The sequence below is a fragment of the Balaenoptera borealis genome (genome assembly GCF_965194805.1).
Source record: "Balaenoptera borealis genome assembly, chromosome: 11".
Classification (NCBI taxonomy): Eukaryota; Metazoa; Chordata; class Mammalia; order Artiodactyla; family Balaenopteridae; genus Balaenoptera; species Balaenoptera borealis.
The window spans coordinates 15,196,814-15,211,766 of NC_138868.1; the positions used below are offsets into that span (position 1 = coordinate 15,196,814).

Sequence of the window (14,953 nt, forward strand, 5' to 3'; positions counted from 1 at the left end):
GCCTTCAGGCACAGCTGGATCTAGGTGTCCAACTAGTGCTACTTGGAATGCATTCACCATCTCAGCTCTGCTTTCCTCTGTATTATTTCATTCTCGGGCAGGCTTTCCTTGAGCAGTGGCAAGGCTGGTCACCAGCAACTTATTTTCAATCTGCTTAGCACCACCAGAGGAAGCTGTCTGCCTCTTTTGCAAAATCATCTGCGCCTTTCTGCCTCCTTGGCCCAGCCTTTGTCTCCAGACTGACCGTAAGAATCTCTGGGTAAAGCTGATGTGGACAAAGACAGCTGGTTCCCCCACGCCCTTGGACATCAGTTCTTATCCTTTTAAATTGCTGGGGCTTGCTTTCGGCCCTGTCTGATGGTAACACCCAAATAGGGACATCAAGGCTGCTGGGCCTTGGGGAGGTTAGGCCCATGGTGTGCCTTCACTGCTGGCGAGGTACCTCCAGGGCTGGGAAGCATTCTTCCCAAGTCCGCTATCTTGGCCTCCTTCTTGCATTGTTATCACCTGGCTGCTGGGCCAAATGCCCAGCCATCTGAGCAGGAATAGAACAAGTTGTGATTTTAGGGACCCAGTCTATAAACCATTTGCAGGGGGGCAGGAAATAGGAGCTGACTGTTCATGAGAACCCCCTCTGCTTCTCTAGTCCCAGGGAGGTGGGGGCATGTGACATTGTGAGGGGTGCCTCTGGGGCCTTGGCCTCTTTCCTTCCTCTTACCAATTCCCACTTCACTGGGAGGTGGATCATTTGTTCTCTGTGACAAGCAAATGGAAATCAAACCCTTGGAGGACACCCAGCAAAAGGTGGGGGACACATAAACACAAAATAATTAATCTTATGGACTTTACTGACCAGATACCCTCTTAGTAAGGGGACACACAGATGAAAGAAAAGCAATCTAGCCTAAGTTTTAGAATCACATAGAACAAGATCTCACTCTACTACTTACTGTGTGACCTCAGGCAAGTTACTTAACCACTCTAAGCCTTAATTTCCTAATCTGTAAAATGGAGAGCTTAATACTGTCCTTGTAGGGCTGTTGGAAAGATGAAAGGATATAGTGCAAGCAGATGCTAAACCCAGAAATGCTCAGCCCAGTGACCAGCCCATGGTAAGCAGTCACTAAATGGTAGCTGCTATTATTATTGTTGTTATTGCCATAAGGAAGACTTTTCATTTTTCAACCAGCTTGAGCTAAGAGGCACTAAGGGACATGAACCTCGCTCCATCTTCCCTGTGGCATGGGTGTCAGCATCTGAAGTTCTGTGTCTCAGAAACGGGGCCATACCTTCCGTTCCAGGTGCTTATCCAGGCGGGCCAGGGCTTCTGTCTCTCCTCCTTGCCAAACAGCTGGGCCGAGTCCTTCAGTGGGGAACCCTACACGGGGAGGAGCAGGTCACAGGACTGGAGGTCAGGCCATTTCAGTGACGGTTCAGCAAGTCCTCCCAGGCTGGTCTGCTCTTTGAGCTCTGTGGGAACTGAACCACTGTGTTTTTGGTGCTAGTGGGGCTGAGATAATCCTTAATGGGTCCGTGTTTTCTAAGTCACATTGGTTCTCTTTCCAGTGTGACCTTTCCTCTCCTTTCTCTTGCCTCCCCCAGGCCTCATTCTGGACAGGTGAGAACAATCCTGTAGAGCTGGCGCTGTCAGGTTAGCTGACTACAGCTTTGGTTTATAGGTGAGAAAGGCTAACTTTGTTCAGATCAAAAAAATGGATGGTGGGGAGGAAGGGGAACGGGAAGGGGAGAGAGGGTGTAGTCAGTAACCTGAGAGGCCGACATACCCCCTTTCATCAGAAACAACACTAGTTATGCTGGTATTGAGAAGCCCACTGATGCCAGCACCAGGCTGTGCCTATATCTGAGAGGGAAAAGTACAAAAATAGAGGCATGAACTAGAAACAGAAGATTACATATATAAATACGAACAGAAAAAAAGACTGTAGAAGGACTACTGCAAAATTAATGCTGGTTTTCTCTGGGTGGTGGGTAATAGTGATAGTTATTTCCATTTTCATTTCTCCGTATTTTCTAAAGTGTCTACAATAACTGCATTACTTTGACAAAAAAGAAAAAACGGTAAATTCTTTTACAAAAAAGGAGGTGCTGGCATGAGAGGCTCGGGGCAGGAAGTACGCACCCAGCTCCTCCAGGGAGGGCACGCCATAGGTCTCATCGTGGTTCTCCTGGATCTCGGCCCTGCAGCCCTCCATCTGCTGGCTGGTCACAGAGCCCACAGGCTTCTTGGGCAGCTCCATGCGGCTGATGATGGCCTGAAAGCGCTTGTAGGTAAGGGGCGGCTTCTGCCCGTTCAGCTCAATAATCCTGGGAATCCCAAAGCACACCAGACGTCACTCACAAGACCCTTCATCTCAGGTCTCTGCCCGCCCAGAAAAGAGCCCAGACTTCGAAGGCTTGGAAGGTGGCTTTCCTCATCCGCTCATGGGTCCCACTCCTAAGTGGAAAGGAGGGGACAAGGGGGGCTACATCTCCGTTTTACCGAGAGGGAAAATGAAGCCTAGATTGCTGGAGCAGGTGCCTGGAGCAAGTCAGGGCCAAAGCTGGGGCTCAATTCCAGGTTCCCTGGTGCCGATGTGGAGCCGCCTAAAGACAGAGACTGACCGTATCTCTCTAATCACAGAAAAGCCCCCACTGGCCTTCTTGGTCCTTGGTTTGCCTGTCCAAGCCACAGGGAGTCCCGTGGACCTCCCTCTCTATCCCAGCGTAAGCCTCGAGGAAGTTCTTCGATAAGAGCTGCAAACATGTTCCTTGGTTGGAAAATCATTCCCTTGTTGGGCCCCAATTACTAGAACAGAGAGGTGGAGAACAGCCTGTCCTCCCTAAATCGGAGGCTGGGGCTGGGGTCAATAGTAACAACTAATACTTCAAGGGTTTTCTTTTTCTTCTTTTGCAATTTACAAAAGTATTTTTTCATGAGCAAGGGAAACACAGCTGCACTGAGATAAGAAGAAAAGATATAGGAGAGTTTAGAGGAGAACTGAGGCTGTTTATATAAGGATGAACTGGGATGGGCTGCAGCTAGACTCCCGGGGCTCTTGTTGGCCAAGAAGCAGCTTACACAAGACGGGGCTTGCTAGGAGAGTTTCTCAATTCCTCTCTCCTCCCCTCCGTTAGTGGAGATATAAGGTTAGCTGCTGCCCCTGCAGTACCTCCCCCTCCTCCGGCACGTGGCAGGAGGAGGAGCTCCACACCCAGCGCTTCCCTGAGCTGAGCCCAGCTCACATGCAGAGCTGTGTGACCCCAGCCTCCCGGCAGCCACCACTGGTTGTGGGGAGAGGGACAGGGAGCAGGGCTTGGCAGCAGTGGCAGCAGCAGCAGGAGGGTGACAGCTCTCGCAGGGAGGGGGAGGAGAGGGTTTCCTCCTAGCCCCTCTGAAAGCACAGAGGCCCTGCAGGGATCTCTAGAGCCTCCGGAGCAACATCTAAATGTATGGCCGGGAAACCCAGAGAGCCAGGGGAGCCCAGGGAACGCATCTCAGGAACAGAAGCTGTGTCTATGAGGACAGAGATCTGCTGGGAGGGGTGACAGACAGGGCCCACTGAGGTCAGAGGGCAGTTTCTGAGCAGCAGGACGGAAGCGGGAGTGTGCGGGGTGGATGGGACTGGAGCGTGTTAGGAGCAGACCTATGAAGATCCTGAGTGGGGAGCCTCGCTGCTTCTGTCCCTTGGGCCTAATAAGCCTCTTTGCACCCAAATCGGGTAGGCTCTTTGAGCTGTTCTACAGGGCCCAACTCTAACCTATTCTCTTCCAGCTTCTAGAAAATGCCATACCTCATGTGCCAGGGGGCCCTATTGCTGAACCTCCCTGAGTTCCACTCAGCAGGGGCCCAAATCACCAACTCCCGCAATTGGCCACCCGGCCCCTGGGACCCATCTCTTACTTGTCCAGGTCATAGAGAGTATGAGAGTTCTCAGTCACCACCTCCACACCAGCCTCCTTGGCCATCTTCATGATGGCTGCGTCCCGTTCTTTCCCAAAGGGTTCAGAGTCATATTCAAAGGTCAAGCGGGTCACCCCCCATTCCTGTGGGGAGAGAATCTGTAATGCTCAACACTGTTTGGGGAGAAAGAAGCTGGGCACTCAGCTCTCTCCTGGGAGGGTACAGAGCAACTCTAGAGACCTGACAGAATGGGCTGCAGAACAAACTAGGGACAATGATTTGAACTGGAAAAGCAGCAATCTGAGATCCACAAGGTCTGAGGAGGGCAGGCCTTTGAGGTGAGGCCAACAGCCTGCAACAGTGGAGCCCGAGGCTAGTGGTCTCTGTGGAATCAGGAGAGAGGTGGGCAGCTCTGTGCACTTGCTGTGTCCTTGTGGTAGGAGAATGCAGCAGGAGGATATAAATACATGCTCCCAGGGGAGCCTCCAATCCCAGAAAGGCACTGACTCACTGGTAGAGATGGCGGGGGACAGGATCGCCATATTCCGCCTGCTTGGCAAGCCTTTCCCAGAGCTCCTCAGGGCCCTGAAAACTTCTGGCCTAGTTTTCTTGGCAGACTTGTGCTGTGTGAAGTGTGTTGATGGTTTCCACAGCAACACTCCTGAGGCCAGTAGCAAACACAGCTAATAGGTTCCAGCTCTCAGAGAGTTGGGAAAGGAGGAGCAGCCCTTAGCCCAGAGGTCAGAGAAATCAGACGAGAGGGGCCATATATTTAAAAAGAAGGGAATTCTTTTCCAAGTCTTTAGTCATGTCTGGTAGAAATTTCTAGATTTCCTAGCAAAGCTGGGAGAAAGTAGCCCAGTGAAAAGTTGTACAGATAACCCACAGAAAGCCCTAGAGCATGTAACTAGCAAGAAGGAAACCACATTCCAACCAAAGTCTCTGGTCATGGTCCCTTAAAACTCTGAATCCCCAGGGCAAATGTCCTGGCCGTGCACAGGCCAGCCTGGTCCTGACTCAGCCCTGCTGCATGTGAGTCCTGAGCAGGGTTGCTTATCCCTTGTTCAAGGATAGCACCACTAAACATTTATTGAGCACTTACTATGAGCCAAGTACCATGCTTAGCAGTTCATACAGATTACACTGTTAAAGACTCGTAACCCTGTGAATAATAATAAAAATATTATTAGATGACACCTTCTCCAAGAAGCCTCCTAGGCCTTCTCCCTCAGTATGATTCTCCTGAACCTTGCCCGTTTTCCATCACAGCAGTTACCATACGGCAATGAAGCTTCCCATTACTTGCCTGCTTCCTCCATTACAGTGTGAATGCTCACAGCAGAAATCATGCTTATTCTTCATTACCCTAGGACCTAGTATGGGGCCTAGTACACAGTAGAAGCTTAATAACATACAGTGAATGAATGATCTATCTGTATCTCTGGGCTATTAGCGGGTTGGCCTCTGAGGTGCTGGGAGAGGGGGGACAATGCAGAGGGAGAAGAGAGGCAAATGTGTTTAATGGTGCGGTGGTTAAGAACAGAGCCCTGGAGTTGGAGCCTGGGCGCAAATCCTAGACCACCACCCTTAGCTTCCCCCTTAGCTACTGTTTCCACATCTGCAGAATAGGGACAGCAGCGCCCACCTCTGAGGGCTGCTGTGAGGACTGCGTGAATTAATGTACATGAAGCACTCACCTAGAACAGTGTTTGACTCATAGTCAGCCCTCAATGAATGCTGGCTATTATCAGCACCGTGGCATTTGTGCGGGGACGTAAAGTGAATGATGAAGTGTTTACTAAGCTACTGGACTTGACATTAAGTCTTTGCTCTTGCCTTTTCCCCCAGGAAGAGTAGGGAAGGAAGTTGGGGTGGAGAGAGGCAGAAAAACAACTGTGCGCCACTGAGGATGAGGGGAGAACGTCCTAGAGCCCTCTGTCCATGAGCACTTTCGTCTCTGTTTGGGCCTTAAAAACTGTGTTTTATAAAGGGGTTGGGGGGAAAGGTGGGCTGGCTACCTGATATAGCAAATAGAGGCCTATATGGTACCTAAATGAAGATTTTATCAATCATTCACAGAGGAAGTAGGGATGTTTCCTCAGAGAGGCTGACTTTTTTTCCAATAAGCAAAGCAAAGCAAGATGGGAAACGCCCATTGCTCAACAGGAAACCTCACCCTCAAACTCCTGGCATAGGAAGAGCCCTAATAAATCTTGCTGGCTTGAGCCAAGAAAACATCTAAGGAAGCCAGTGGCATCCGGGGTGGAATAACTTGCCACATCCCATGTCTGCACTGAGATGGGAACTTTCCAACAAGACACTGGATTCACAGAGTTTTTCCTTAATGCAGTTTCCATTCTGTTGGCAGCTGACTGGCTGCATTTGCTCCCAACTTCCCTGGCAGCAGTGGTCAGACCGTCCCCGACCATTTCCATTTCCTCAGTCAGACTATTGTCTCGTTCAGTCTGCGGGGAAACCCTAGGAGCAGACTCTCACTGTCTTCTCTTGGACTTTGCACACTTACCTTGAACAGCCTTGGGAACACGTCAGCTGGCTGTCCCCGGACTACAAACAGGCGGGAGTTCAGTTTCCTTAAACTTGTGTCCAAATCTTCCAGAGACTGAAGTAGGAACCTGCAGAACCCACACAGCCCTTGTTGGTGGTAACATAACAAAGAGTTACTCTTTCCTAACAAAGCAGGGAGAAGCTGGTACATTGTTTATGCCAAACAACTAGCATGGTTCTACTGGGTTCTGGCTGAGGTGAGATACGGCAGAGGATCAGTGCCACCTCCACTGAAATCCTGCCCTTGTCATTACTAGCTGTGTGACTTTAGGCAGCTACTTAACCTCTTTAGCTTTTTCCCCCCCTAATCTGTGATATGGAGTTGATGTTAGTACCTATCTCACAGAATTGTTAAGAAAGCCAAATAATGCACGAAGAACAGTTAGTACAGAGCCTGGCATATAGGAAATCTGCGATAAGTGTGAACTGCCCCTACTCTTGTTGTTCCTCTGTGATTACAGGCAAGTCACTTATGCCCTCCCGGCCTCAGGCCCTGGGTGTAAATATCTTCCCACCACTAGGTGGTTGTGAGAATCAAAAGGGAGGACAGATGGGAAAGCCATCTGAAAAACAAGTACAGTACTGTAGTATGGAGGCCTGAGGTCCTATTAGCAGCGGAACAAGACTGCAAGAGCCCTGGAAAGTCTCACCTACCCTGATCCAACAGACTCCCTTGTCTTTCCGCACTCATGCTTTGGGCTGCACGGATGTCTACCGCCACGGTCCCATGGTCCCACAGCCTGGGCTGAGTCCCCACTTGCCAGGGTTTCATTTGGCAGGTAGCTCATTCTCCAGGCCTCTCCAGGGCTCTGGCCACGAGGTTTTTGTCCCAAGAGGGAGGAGGCACTTCTCTGTAAGATATCCTCCCATGCTTTAGGGGGTGGGAGTTGAGGTGTGGGAGACTCCAGAAACTCAAGAGACCTAGCCTGCGAGCTGGATCACCATGGGAAAGGGAAAGGAAATTAACACTGCCTGAGAGCCTTCAGTGTTTTATTTATTTACTTCATAGGACCACAGAAATTTATTACCTGTTCAGTTAGGCATAATCACCTTTCTGAGAAATTCCACCAATACATTTTATGATATGTGTTTTATCTTTAAAGTAACATTTTAAACAGATTAACTCTTCATGTGGTTCAAAATTCAAGTTACAAAAGGGTACACAGTAAAAAGTCTCCTCTTCCTGCTTCCCCAAGGAATTTAATCCATCCCCCTCTCCAGAGACAACTAACGTTATCAATGTTATTATATGCCTGTTATGCTTTTTAAGTGCGTTTTCTTTTGAATTCTCTCAAAACATTTTGAAGGAAAATACTATCCTCGTTTTATAGATGAGGAAAATGAGATACAGAGAGGAGAATTAATTTGCCAAAGATTACAGTTATTGAGTGACAAAGCTGGGATAGCAAACTATCCCAGACTCTGGGTCAGACTCAAACCATGTTTTCTTCTCTGTGCCGCATTTCTTAAGCCTTTTAGTGGCACATCAAACACTGCTCCAGGGGCTGAGATTCCTGCAGGATCTCATGTGTTTGTGGCAAACACAAACCTGACTCCAGGTAATCCACTGACATTCTGTTCTTCTCAGGAACGAAACCCCGGCAGGTGAGCCTCGTTCATGCACACCTCCTGCTATCTATGCTGGGGCCTCCCACCCAGGCCTGTCAACGATGGGAGTCACCGGATTTTACTTTGAGCACAACGAAACCCGGTGGCTCCTCTGCAGCACATCCTGTTCCCTTGACTATGGGAGGCTTACAGAAGCAGCGACTGTTCCCAGGCTGCCAACTGGAACCAGTCCCTGCTGCCACCTCTGACGTCAACAACACGACACTGCCAGGCGGAGAATGCCACAGACCCACATTCCAGCACGAGCTGAGTCCTGGGCTCAGCCCGAAGCATCAGGCTAGCTCACGAGCAGGCAGAGACTCTCCAAGGGGTTGCGATGGGAGACTGACAGGCTGAATGCTGCTTTATGCAAAGCCAAAGCTCCACCTCTGCGAATTCCTGTTTTTGAAACACTGTCACCCTCAGAAAAGGAAAGCTGAGACAGAGTGACGCACTTGCACTTGCTTTGGCCTCCTCCCAGGCCTCACCCTCTTCTTAGGAGGAATAGACAAGAGACCAGTGTAAGTTGCCTCTGTGCCACTTGAAACCTGGGCCCTGCCAGGCAGAATGCCTAGGGATCACTGGTGACTTAGATTCTGCAACCCCAGGACCGAGGGTCCTGCGGCTCCCGCGAATGTCCCTGCCATGCACTTTGGGGGCCTCAGCCTTCACAGTCCACCAGGCTGCCCAGGACTTTGATTTGAAGCTACAAATAGGACTGGCATGCACATGAAAGCTAGGTTCCAGCTGCCTTCTGCAGACTCTATTTCTAGACCTCATTTATTAAAAGGAGCGATTCCTTGCAGCATCTCTGTAGTACAGGTAACCTCGTGAGAACCCTTTTCCTCTTTGACAAGAGAAGTCTATAGCCGAGGCAGTGAGCGGAAGGCACGACTCTGAACTCAGCAACCAAAGGATAATAATAGTAACAGCAACAACTAACATTTAATGAGCATTTACAATGAACCTTGGTACTATTCTACTTGTTTTACATACATCACCTCATTTAATTCTCGTTTTACAGATGAGGAAAACTGAGGTACAGAGAGATTAAGTAATTTGCGTAACATTCACTTAACAGGCGGCCAGAATTCAAACCTGGACAGTGTGGCTTGGCGTCTTTATTCTTAACCACCAGGCTCCACTGCCTCTCAACCAGGACTTACCCCCTGAGCACTGAGGCTGTGCTGCAGGGACTCAGCCATCAGAGAGCACCACAGCTCTACTCGTAGGCCAACACCTTTGCTACCAAATCCTTGCTCCTCCGGGGATCGACAGCTGTGAATCACCCAGAAGCTTGTTGAAATGCAGGATCTCAGGCTCCATCCCAGACCTCCAGAAACAGAATCTGCATTTTAGCAAGATCCCCTGGTGACTCCTCTGCACATCAAAGGTTCAGAAGCACTGTCCCAGAAAACTGAACTTTACTTCTAGCTTCTATTTACAAGTTGCCTTTCTTTGCTTCTAGTTTGTTTTCACTGAACTTCCTCTCTTTGAGAGCCTGGTTTCTGCCTCCCCTTTGGCCCTCTAGAAATGCTGTCACTTCCAACTGCCCCCCTCCCCAGTCAAGCCCTGCAGGGCTCCTCCAGGAAGGGAGGCCTCACGATGGCCCCCAGGAGCCCCAGCCTCCAGGCAGACAGAGAAAGAGTAGCCACTGCTAGGGCACCACCTGTGAGGACGGCCAAGAAGGGGCAGGGAGCAGCGGAGCAGTGCTACTCCTGGGCAAAAGCTCACTGGGGCCGGCGGGCGCATTCTTTCACCAGAGAGAACCCTGGGCCTTTGTGCTCCCCTAGAGCCCTCCTCTCCACATGGCCAGTTTCTCTTTACTCCAGTGAGGGGGGACTCTAAAGAAAACTGGCCTGGGCATTGGAGGTGGCAGTGTTTGGGCAGGCAGCTCACCCTTGGCAGCTCCAAGCTGAGCTCACATGGCTGGAATTCAGAGCACACCGTCCTGAGAGTTCAAGCTCACCCTTTGGATTAGACAACATGTGCAGCTTAGTTGCATTATGTAAGTGCTCTGGAGCCAGAAGCAGACAGAACAGGAAGAAATCAAATTGGGATTTCAAAAAATACTAAAAGGACTCAGTAATTCAGGGACTCCATGGAACTAGCCCTTTAAAATAAAAGACACGCAGATCTTTTAGGGAAGGACTTCTCTAGAGAAGAAAGATTCTGTGTTGAGAAATATTTTGTTTGTTATTAATAGGAAGAGGGAAAATGATAGTGAACTCTCTTTTTGGGTCTAGATCGCCCTTGACCAAGTTTCTCTGCTTCAAGCCAAGGTTAACTGTAATGATGATATCATTGGCCAGCCCAGACAGGCTACATAGGCTATTAATATAAATTAATTTCTCCTAAGTAATTAAGAGCGCTTTAAGCCCCATGGAAAAGGATAACCCAAACCCACAACCCATAGCAGGGATTGATCTCTAAGTATCACTTGGCTAAAAATATGTTTATTCTTTCCTAATTTCAAAGAGAAAGATGAATGTGAAAGTTTTCATCCCTTTTAGGCAAACGGAAACATTTCCTCAGCAGCAGAACAATAAAGTGACTCTTGCGTACCAGTGTGAACAACTCAGAGAAACTCAAATTTCCCTACCAGTAGACCATAGTTCTCAATCCCCTTCTTGCTGACCAAGTTCCAGGGAAGAACCACCCAACTTGGGCAGTCCACCAGTGTTTAGCTCCCGGCACTGGGAAGAGAGACACACTTGTTCTCACCAGGCATCCGGGGACTTCCCAGGTCACCTCATTCACTAATTCTGAGTGATTTTGGCTGATATTTTATTTCTACCAACTCCTTCTGTCCCCAAGTTCCCGAATACAGGTGTAGCACAGAGCCAAGGAGAAAATGACATAAATAAAGGGTAAGGTGAATTGTTGCCAACACCCATCTGGGTTGCACTAGGGAGAGAAAGGTAATGAAAAACTGCAAGGGCCATTTTTAAATCTAGAAGTGGCTCACATCCCCTCTTTTCTTTTTTGGTTCTCACTGCAGTACTTCCTTCTAGACGCAGTAAATTTGGGGAAGGTGGGGCTGGGGAAAACGGCAAAGGGTTTAGCTAACTAGTGCTTGGCAAAAAAAAGTCCTGAGGCTCAAATGCTACAATTAGCCTATAAACTTCCCACTACCACCAAGGCAAGGAGTATGCTAGCCCGTCTCCTATGCTAATAAATGTACATGTTCTTGGTTGCCTTTCTCTGTCTTTTACTCTTAGGAAGGGCCATTCATGGTTATTTTAATCTGATTTATCTGCTGAAAAACGCTGTGTGGGAGTCAGTGTAGGAAGTGCAGGAGGATAACAGAGATACAGATTTTGGTTCCCCCCACCTCTTGCAGGTGGCCCAGGGCCCACTCTTCTGAGGGAGGCTTCTCAGAGGCAGCAACTGAAATATTTACAGAGCTAGGATGTTACGCTGCAGCACAATTCTCCCAGGTCACTTCCAGGTCCAGAAACAGCCACTGGAAGATTACACATATTGCAGTTACACAGAGGTACAGCTGGCTCCATCACTCCCCCTAACACCCAACCGAGTGCATAAAACAGTCTGCAGTTCTGCCCTCGCTCTGAACCTCGGAGCAAAGAATATGGCGGGGGTGGTACGAATGTGTCTGTGCCCAGACCCAGGAGCAGTTATCGTATTTGATCTGTTTTGTGAGATTTCACTTCTTTCTTCTGATGCCAAAACAAATCAGACGTCTTGCCAATGCACTGCAATACATATCCCAAGTTGTCGGGCTCAGGTCTGGGGTTCTCTAGTCCAGTGCTTCTCTGGCTTTGCTGCACATCACACCTTTAAAGACACTAATGCCCAGACCATAATCCAGAACAATGAAATCAGAATTGGGAGAGAAGGGGGCCCAGACATCTTTTAAAGATCCTTAAATGATTCCCATGTGCAGCAAGGTTAAGAACAACTGCTCTAGGCTGTCCCCCTATTTTATTTACTTCATGGCATTAGTTCTACTAAATTAAGGTTGTTTACCTGTCTTGCGCCATGCAAATGTAGGCTCCAGGAGCTCTGGACACCACATCTGCTTGTTCACTGCTATTTCCCTAGCAGCACCTAGAGCAGTGTGCCTGGCAGATATTAGGCACTCATTAAATAATTGCTCAATTAACATCTGCATTCCTACACTGCCTCTGACTTCAGGATTTGACACAGGCATCTGAACTGCCACATTCCTTTTTTCTCTCACTCACTCAAAAGCACAATCACAAAAGGATGACCCACAAAACACCTAGTTTCTAGCGAATCTGAGTTTAATCAGCAACAGAGTTTTTGTTGTTGATCTGTAATTTCCACTACCACAAAGGAGTAGGCAGTCCTATGCAGTGTCCTCCAAAACCCCAAAAAAGGAGAAACTCCGTGACAACGCAGCAAGCAAGCAGTCTGGACTCTATTTACTCTGCTCTGACTGGCACACTGCCACTGGGAGAGGGGCAAAGTCTCAGGCTTAGTCCATGCTAGGGATGGCCGCTCATTTAAGGATGTTTGTCAAACCCAACCTCCTATCTATAGAAACTGAAGCAGAGGCAGAGCAATAGAGCAGCTGAAAATTGTGTGGGCAGGCTCTCCACAGGACTATCTTTAGTTGTTCCCTCAATACAAATGGGTCAGGAGGAGGGCATTTAATAGATCCACTGCTAGGAGCATTCACTCTCCTAGCAGGGCACACACCTTGGTGAGGAAAGAATGGTGGAGAGCCAGCATATCCTGGGAATAACCCTGCCTCTGGAGCAACAAGGTCACAAGCAAACATTCTCCAGAACAATGCAAACAAACCAAAGGACTACTGAGGGGCATGTTAAAGAGAGATGGGAACACAATGTCTCAGAACTCCTTGGTTTTAAACACTCGTTAAAGAGAAAACCCATCAACTACCTATCTGTTAATCTTCTCCCATGATCCTGTCCATTCCATCTCCTGGGAATCATCAAAGAGGGACCCTTGATATCACAGCTTTCCTGGTCCCTAATCTTAGTACATCAGTTGATAAAAGTTTAATCTATAATTTTAAAAACAATCTCATGAGGAGGAAGGAAGGGACACTTTGGTTCCTTTTTTTTTTTTTTTTCCTCTAGCAAGCCTATAGCTGCTGAGGGAATTCTCCAAAATGGATTAAGTACTGCTCTCTGCTCTCCAGCTCCGGACACAAAGTGCCTCTAACTGAACATGCCCTTGAGGTCTTTATCTATAATGAAGGGGAGACGGCACTTGCCCTATCTAATGCTAAGCCAGAGTCTCTGGACGCCTCCAGAAACAGAATGATCTTGGTGGAGGGAAGGCAGGATGGTTGAAAAAATGGATTCAAACAAACCGGAGGCTTACAGATGACCTTCAGGAGCACAGCAATGCGCTCTTTACTTGAAGAATGCAGGCATCTGCTGTGCTATCAATTCAGAAACCCATCCCTGCCCTCACACCACAGTAGCTCCTGTCCTCCCCCTCCCCCCCGCCCCCAGTACACCCCTAAGAGCCCTAGACAAGGAGTCCCGGCTGCAACTCCTTGAGCAGGTCAACTTTGTGTCTCTAGGGCTCAAGAGTCTCATCTGTACAATGGGGATCATGATCTGTCCCACAGGAATGTCGTGAGGACCAAAGAGGATAACACACAGTGCGAGCGCGCGGTGTCAGAAGCTGAGCCCTGGTCCACCCAGGCTATTACTACGGGGACTAATTGCTTTCCTCTTCCCGGCTTCTCCCCTCTGGAGACTCGGCTCCGTCCCCCTGCCCCACCTCCTTCAGGCCGGGGTCTTTCGGCAGAGGGGAGTGGGGCCAGAGCCTCCCCTTCCGAGGATGGGTGCCCCAGAGGCCAGGCTGCGTCCCCCGGGCCCGCGAACCCACCCCGGGCCCCCTCACCTCCATCGGTTGATCCCGACTGAGGAGGAGGCCGCGAACCAAGGGTCGAGGATGTAAACGCAGCGCATACAGTGCGCCCCGCGCACGGCCGCCTGCAGCGCCGGGTTATCATGGAGCCGCAGCCCCTTGCGGAACCAGTGCACTGAGGAGGCGCCTTCCGCGCGGGCCGCCGGCGCCGGGGCCGCCGCTGCCGCACCAACCACAGCCGCCGCCATCACCGCCCTGACTGCTCTGGCCACCGCTGCTCCGCCCCCATAGACACCGCGGGCCGCGCCCCCAGCCCGCCCAGTGACCTATGATGCTTCCGCTCCTCTCTGGGTCCCCGCCCCCGGGACCTGGAGCCCATCTGCTATTGGCTGGGCGCCTCCCGCCCGGCGATTGGCTCTGAGGCGCCCAGTCTGGCCCCGCCCCCTCACGTTCCCACCATGTGTGGGCTCGCTGGGGAGGAGCCGGAGGGCTGGGCGGGTGACGCAGGCGGGCGATCCCCAGGGAGGTCTGGGCTTGGACCGAGTCCGGAGGGACTGTGGATCTCAGGCTTGCCGCTGGAAGCTGTGTGGGCTGGCGGGGTTGCTGTGACTCCAGAAAGTGAATTACACGACGAACAACCGGCCGTCCTACATCATCATCGTCATCAATATCATCATCATCTACCTCTATACATCATCACAACATTCTACTACAGCCGCCATTTATTGAGTGCATTATATATGCCAAGCAACATGATAATACCCTTACATTGACTGTGCCATTTACTACTCAGTTCAGCCCAGTTGCATTCATTCAACGAACCCTAGTGAAAGAGCTGTTATTATTCTCATTTTACGGACAAAGAAAACTGAGGCTGCCGCAGAGTGAGTGACTTGCTCAGTATCATAACGCTAATAAAAGGATTCTACCCCAGTTATTGTGAATCCGAAGCTTCTGCTTTTACCCACAAAGCTATACTTGCGTCTGCGCTGAGCAACGTGGCATTTACAAGCGGTAGAGTTCAAAGAGTGGGGAGAAGTGCCC

At 49.8% G+C, this 14,953-nt stretch overlaps 1 protein-coding gene across 2 annotated transcripts in view; it reads right to left on the reverse strand.

The window, feature by feature from the left end:
• CRY2 (cryptochrome circadian regulator 2) overlaps positions 1 to 14,176 on the reverse strand; it is a 31,803-nt gene extending 17,627 nt beyond the window's left edge. The window contains exons 1-6 of one of the 2 annotated variants that reach the window (XM_082341812.1): positions 13,943 to 14,077; positions 11,409 to 11,540; positions 6,426 to 6,534; positions 3,902 to 4,044; positions 2,141 to 2,325; positions 1,290 to 1,378 (exon numbers count right to left, since the gene is read on the reverse strand). In XM_082341812.1, the coding sequence (XP_082197938.1) occupies positions 1,290 to 1,378; positions 2,141 to 2,325; positions 3,902 to 3,972 (345 nt within the window). In that variant the 5' untranslated portion in view covers positions 3,973 to 4,044; positions 6,426 to 6,534; positions 11,409 to 11,540; positions 13,943 to 14,077. Of the gene's footprint in view, positions 1 to 1,289; positions 1,379 to 2,140; positions 2,326 to 3,901; positions 4,045 to 6,425; positions 6,535 to 11,408; positions 11,541 to 13,942 lie in introns of both variants that reach the window. The other variant, XM_082341811.1, reaches the window with a different exon arrangement.
• Positions 14,177 to 14,953: the final 777 nt, after the last annotated feature.